The sequence below is a fragment of the Glycine soja genome, chromosome 3 (assembly GCF_004193775.1).
Source record: "Glycine soja cultivar W05 chromosome 3, ASM419377v2, whole genome shotgun sequence".
In the NCBI taxonomy this organism is placed as follows: domain Eukaryota; kingdom Viridiplantae; phylum Streptophyta; class Magnoliopsida; order Fabales; family Fabaceae; genus Glycine; species Glycine soja.
In genome coordinates this window covers 41,350,935-41,357,390 of record NC_041004.1, presented here as the reverse complement: position 1 = coordinate 41,357,390, position 6,456 = coordinate 41,350,935, and the positions used below count along the sequence as shown (strand labels likewise).

At 31.5% G+C, this 6,456-nt stretch overlaps 1 protein-coding gene across 1 annotated transcript; it reads left to right on the top strand.

The window, feature by feature from the left end:
- Positions 1-4,163: 4,163 nt before the first annotated feature.
- LOC114407099 (heavy metal-associated isoprenylated plant protein 6-like) lies at positions 4,164-6,160 on the top strand. Its single transcript, XM_028370070.1, has 5 exons — positions 4,164-4,293; positions 4,398-4,545; positions 4,673-4,899; positions 5,067-5,145; positions 5,368-6,160. Exons 1-5 carry the CDS (start codon positions 4,285-4,287, stop codon positions 5,892-5,894), a joined length of 990 nt encoding a protein of 329 aa, XP_028225871.1. The 5' UTR covers positions 4,164-4,284; the 3' UTR covers positions 5,895-6,160.
- The last annotated feature ends 296 nt before the right edge of the window (positions 6,161-6,456 follow it).

Sequence of the window (6,456 nt, the reverse complement as noted above, 5' to 3'; positions counted from 1 at the left end):
GTTTATTTTTATGGAAACAATTTACAATAGATAGGACTTAGTATTAGTATTTGATATAAGATATTAAAGAGGAAGATAACTTCTAAAATTGATGACACCCATTATAAAATTTCTCACACATTTTTATTCTTTTTTCTATCTCTTATTTATTTTTCTTCAATTAAATAACTTTAATTATCACTTTATTTCTCACTTACTTCTATTTTATGTTTTTCTCCTTGTCGAACATATCCTATGAGACCTCTTATATTAAAAAAGATCATATATAAAAATCATTAGGATTGATCTAGTGGTGGGAACTAGATTTGGAGTAATATGCATTGAGGTCCTAGGTTCAAACCTCAATGCAACCATTTTCAAAAAAAAAAATCCTATATGTAATCTTACTTTCAATGGTGAGGATTATTTTTCTGAACCAGCAAATGTCCTAATTTTTTCTTACTCACGTTGAAAATTCAATTTTTTTCAGTGTTATTGTTTTACTATCACTTTTTCATTTATTTTTAGTGTTTATTTTAAGTTTACATAACTATACAAATAGATCGATGAACTAATAAAATATACGAAAATTTCTATGTATGATCAATGTGATAAAGTGAAATCAAAGTTCAAAGCCTCGTTCTTGCATGTGAACATTGCTTTTCCTACTACAATTACGAGGCTTATTAAACGAAGTTTCTGTTCAAGGATGCACTAGAAAAAAAAAAAACACGTATTTCTTTTAGTGTCCATGTCAACTTTCTATAATTGAAGCTTATTGGGATGGCCATCCTAGAATATGGATATGACATGATATCAGTTGGTTGTAAACTTGTAATTGTCTTGATATATATCATAAACGCAATGGCCCAATCGCTGAAGTTGACACTCCGCGTTTTGTGTTTAGAGTGTGACGTGACTTCTTCAGTAATTGATCCATCGATTCCCATTAGTATCTGCCTCATAATTTCAACGTCGTAGGCGAAAAAACTTATACCGTATCTAATATTGGATGAGTTTGTCCCAAAAATTGTTGATCTCAATTGGAGAATAGTTAATTGGTCCTTGCTCCTTATAGTTTTAGCTCGTGCAATTAAAAATTTCAGCAATTCAAGGTGTCCACGTCACATAAATTAAGTTGTTGAAGGAAAAATGGTTGCAGGTGTTAGATATTTACACTTGTTTAGAGTTCAGGAGTCTAGAGCGATTCTTATTATGTTGCGGATGACCAATGCTCTGAGTCCATAAATACACTTGAAGAATTGTTTACCAGTTACCAATACGTCTCTGACGATAAGAGAGTATTTTTGAAAATGTAAAATTATCTAACATGTTTGGATGACGTAATTTATTTAAAAAATTTCAAATGATTCCATTGACTTTTTTTTAATTTTATATTTAAATTACGAAATTAAATTCTTTCATTTTAAGTTTTGTTGTCTACGCGACATAGATAAGTCTGAAAGCCAACGACTTGAGCATTAACACAAACACATAGAATGTAAGAACAAAAAGAAAGTATAAACCAGCTACAGCCACATGCACAACCCGAAGAACACAAAAATGACTTGACTTTATAAATTGCAATAACACCCCCCCTTTTCTGTTTGCTCTTCCCTATAAATTTGTATTAGATCACTAAATTCAAAGGTTTAATTCACGATTTCAATTTTCAATCCAAATCAAACCCTATGAAAAGACCCTAATCAAACTTTAGGGAGAGAAAGGCACCAAAAATATCAAAGTTGTGAGAGAGGAACCTCAAAGAGAAGTTGTGAGTACAAGTAAGCCTCAAGGGGATATAAGTGTGAAAATAAGAATGCGAGTGTGAAGTTACGAACAAAAGGTTGTGGTGCAGTAGGAAATGTTTATGGAAGAAAAGAAATTTTTAATTTATCACATTTAAAAAAAGTAAATTAAAATTTCATATTTTTAATGGTTTAAAATTATATTTTAAAATTCTCAAATTTATAATTCTTCTTATAAAAACATTCCAATAATAAATTTTAAATTAAAGAATTTTAAGTTTTCTGATAAATTATATTTTACTTTGAAGAAACGCATCCTATATTTGTTACATCATTCTCTCAAGAAAAAAATATTTGTTAGATCATCTTCCTGTTTTCATACGCTAATTTTTCTTCTCTAAAGGTTTGATGACCACCAATTAGTGATGATGGAAGATAAGAGTACGTTGGAAAATTAAAACAACCAAATAAACATGTTTTCAAATAGATTGAAAAATTTGTATCGGAAAAAAAATAGATTGAAAAATGAATATAGTTTTTTTTTCAAAAAAGAAAACAGAAAATATTTTTTAAGAGCAATTAGGTACTTAAGATTGCTATTTCTTTTTCAAAGAAAGAAGAACAAAGAAGTTATGAGTATTTCATGTGTGTTTTCAAATTCAATTAAATAATAACAACATATATTGTGACATAAGACTTATATGTGGATATCCTTAATAGAATAATATTTTAAGATTTCATTAAGAGATTTTATATATTTTTAAAATTCACTCAATAATTATTATAGTTTATTAGCAATATTGTTATTGGAATAAGTGTAGTATTTTAATCACAAATAAAATAAACGGTGTATGATATTAAAAATAATATATATTATTTTTATCACATGACATTTATTAGTTTCTTGCTTGTCCAATAAAAAAATACCAATAGATGAATATTCAATTATGCTCGTGTTTGGCTATAAATTAAAGTGATACATATATTTTTTTTTTCAAAATTATACAATTTTTTTAAAATATTTTAATTTAAAATTAAATATCAATCAAAATATTTATAAATGTAATGATAACGATAATTCATCTATTCATTACATTCTCATTCATAGTTAAATAATTTTTCACCTAATTCATAGAACTGACGCAATAGAAAGAATTTATTTTATAAAATAACTCGTATTGAATTTTTTTTATGTGCAAGATTTTATAGGTCATTGATAATCATATAGTATGAGCAGATGAATCTCTTACCTATGAGTTAATTGGAAGACACTCATGTTCTTTAACTAAAAAAGATACTTATTTTTTCACACATAATTCTATTGTTACATAATATGATTAAATCATATAATTAGCTATCATAATTAATTATATAATTATTTAAAAAATATATTTATCTTAAATCAAGAAGTTCCTTAAACAAAGAAATATGGATTTATTTTAAATCAAATCTTTCTTTTAAAAAGTCCCAATTTATATATATTTAACACTATAAATTGAAATTTCTGAGTAAAGTACATTTTATACTAAAAAAACTTAATAAAAGTGTATTGTCTAACCCTAAAAGGAGAAAGTGAGTTCTTTTATAGTTACATTTATCAAAGATTTGATAGAAAAAATTAGTCTCACTTTAAATACGCATAAAGACTTCGCCTAATTGAAGAAATTTTGTTGTTTCTTTACATCTGGGTACATAATTTTCTCTATTCGTTTGTAGCGTATTTGAATGAATGAAAATAGATCCTGTTATTCTGTGGTGAGTATGCCATGAAAATACATCTTGTATATCTTAAGATGTAACAATTGAGATTTTTTTTTAAAGATTTGATTTGATTAGATGAATTTTGTCGAGATTTAATGATGACATGATATTATAATTTAGATTCTTAAAAAAAAAAATCTCATAATAGTGATTAGAATAATTAATTTAACCATTAAATTAATCAAGCTGAATATTAATTTTATTTATTTAAATAAATAAAGAAAGAAACGAGATTGATAGATTAAGAAGCCAAACTCGAATAACTAATGAATAATTAGGTGTTAAGAACATTCATTCTTAACTAGTATGAAGAAACTGGAGAAACCGTGATCCTTTCCTTAGGGAAAGCCAACGGGATTGACCTTTATTAATTGGGTACTGCACCAGCTACTCCTTTTCTCAAGATCTGCGTCCGCAAAAGGTTACTAACTTTATTCCCGTTACACCGCAAAGCCAAGGGCAAATCAGTCACTTCCCTGTCAAGTCAGGGTCCGGTCAAATTTATAATTTTCTCGACAACTACAAGTCCTACCACGCGCCAACACCGGAAATAAAAGGTTTTCACATAAAAGCATATTCTCATATTCCTCCAAACACCAAATAAACAAAAATAATGAAAAATCATGCCATGTCATGTCGATATCATTGTTCACATACATACATACATACCACATGTACATGAGTGTGACTCATTCTCACTCCCTTGACTCTTTATAAGCGTTCCTTCCATTTTCTCCTTCCAGCAAATTCCACTCTTCAAAATAACTCTTGTTCCTCAAAACACAAACACCATAACATGGGAGAGGTTAGTTCTAATTCCGCTCTTCAGTATTTCGCGAATCCCATTCACTTCCGATATCGCTGATTTTATTTTTATTTTTCCTTTTTTAATATTATCGTGCGTGGCAGAAAAAAGAAGCGGCGAAGAATGAGGGCGATAAGAAGCCTGAATCAGGAGCAAAGCAAAACGACGGACGCCTACCTGTCGTTTTGAAACTCGACATGCATTGCGAGGGATGTGTCAAGAAGATCAAACGCGCCGTTCGCCATTTCGACGGTACTACGATCATTATTCATATCTCGATTACACGATTACGAGTTTTTCCTTAAATTTTTGTTAATGCGTAGAGATATTTGAAAATGAGATTAGAATATTCCTAAATCCTAGTCGATTGTGGATGCAGGTGTGGAAGACGTTAAGACCGATCTATCAAGTAAGAAACTAACGGTTATTGGAAAAGTCGACCCTGCCAAAGTGCGAGATAAACTAGCGGAGAAAACTAAGAAGAAGGTCGAACTCATTTCTCCTCAGCCTAAGAAGGATTCCGCCGGGGATAAACCGCCGGAAGAGAAAAAATCCGAAGAGAAGAAACCGGAAGATAAAAAGGCAGAAGAAAAAACTCCGAAAGAGGTGCGTAGTTTCAAATTTTCTCACCTTCGTCAATACGGTTAGCACTGACTAAGCAAGGAAGCTAATTAATTTCATTGTAATTTTACCGTGTTGATCGAGTTGATTTGATTAATTAGCGTGACTTGTTAAATTCTCGTATTAATTAACTTGTTGTTGGTTCAATTCAGAGCACGGTGGTGTTGAAGATCAGACTGCACTGTGAAGGTTGCATTCAGAAGATTCGAAAGATTATCCTCAAAACCAAAGGTTATGCGTGCGCGTATTTTGGCCTACATTTTTAATCGTTATGCCAAGTATTTCAACTAAAATATTATCAAGTTATAGTATAATTGGATGATGATACCGGAGCCCACTAGTATATACTCCTCTATATAAAATTTAAATTCGTATGTTATGTTATTTATTTAATTAAGCGGCACTATAAAACAGTTAATTATTATTAATTAACGTGGCGTGTTTGATTTGCAGGAGTTGAGTCGGTGAACATTGAAGGAGGAAAGGATTTGGTGAGCGTAAAGGGGACGATGGACGTGAAAGAAATAGTACCGTATTTGAACGAGAAGCTGAAGCGAAACGTTGAAGTGGTCCCACCCAAAAAAGAGGGTGGTGATAAGAAAGAGAACAACAAGAAGGAAGGTGGTGGTGGTGGTGGTGCTGAAGGTGCAGCGAAGGTGGAGGTGAACAAAATGGAGCACTACGGGTACGCGTACCCAGCTCCCCATATGTACTGGCACGGTCACGGTGGATACGCACCTGGTGAAAGTAGTAGTAGTAGCAGCAGCAGCAACAACAGCTATGAGGTAGAGGTTCAATCAGGGTATTCGTATTCGAATCAAGGTTATGATGGTAATTACGTGAATTACCCTTACCAGCATGGGTATAATGATAATTACATGGCAATGGCACAACCACCACCCCCGTTCTACTTGAACCCTCACCATCCTCCTCCACAGATGTTCAGCGATGAGAATCCGAATGCGTGTTCCGTGATGTGAGGCAACGTCTTGTTTCTCAATATTCTATTATTGATTTTGATGTATAGCCATATGCAGGCTGTAAATAACAGATTTTATATAGATTTGAAAAGAGTTCTGTATAATACTATTAGTACTAATTAGAAAAATGTAGTACAACTTTTGCTATTAAAGCATGCTTAATGACATAGAGAGCGGTACGGCCGGCCGGCTTGGACAAATCCGGTTCAGGTAACTTTTTAAAAAATGGAGTTGTAGCCTTTGCAGCTCTTTTTGGTTGTTCTGCTTCCTTTCTGAAAACTAACGTACAAATTATTTCCAGTAACTTTTAAAGTTATCGTAAAAAAATTCGCAGATCTTGTTAAAGTAGGGTTTTTTTTTTTTTTTAATAGAGATTATTGAGCCTATGGTTTGGCTCCTATTTGGTCATGCCTGTGTTAGTTGTTAATTCTGTCAAATTATGATTACCAAGTCTAAGATCGAATCCAAATCATGCATCTGATTTCTTTATTTCATTCTCAATCTTTCCAATTAGAAATTACTGCCACATCGATTAATGAGTTACTGCCGCTATTCAATTACC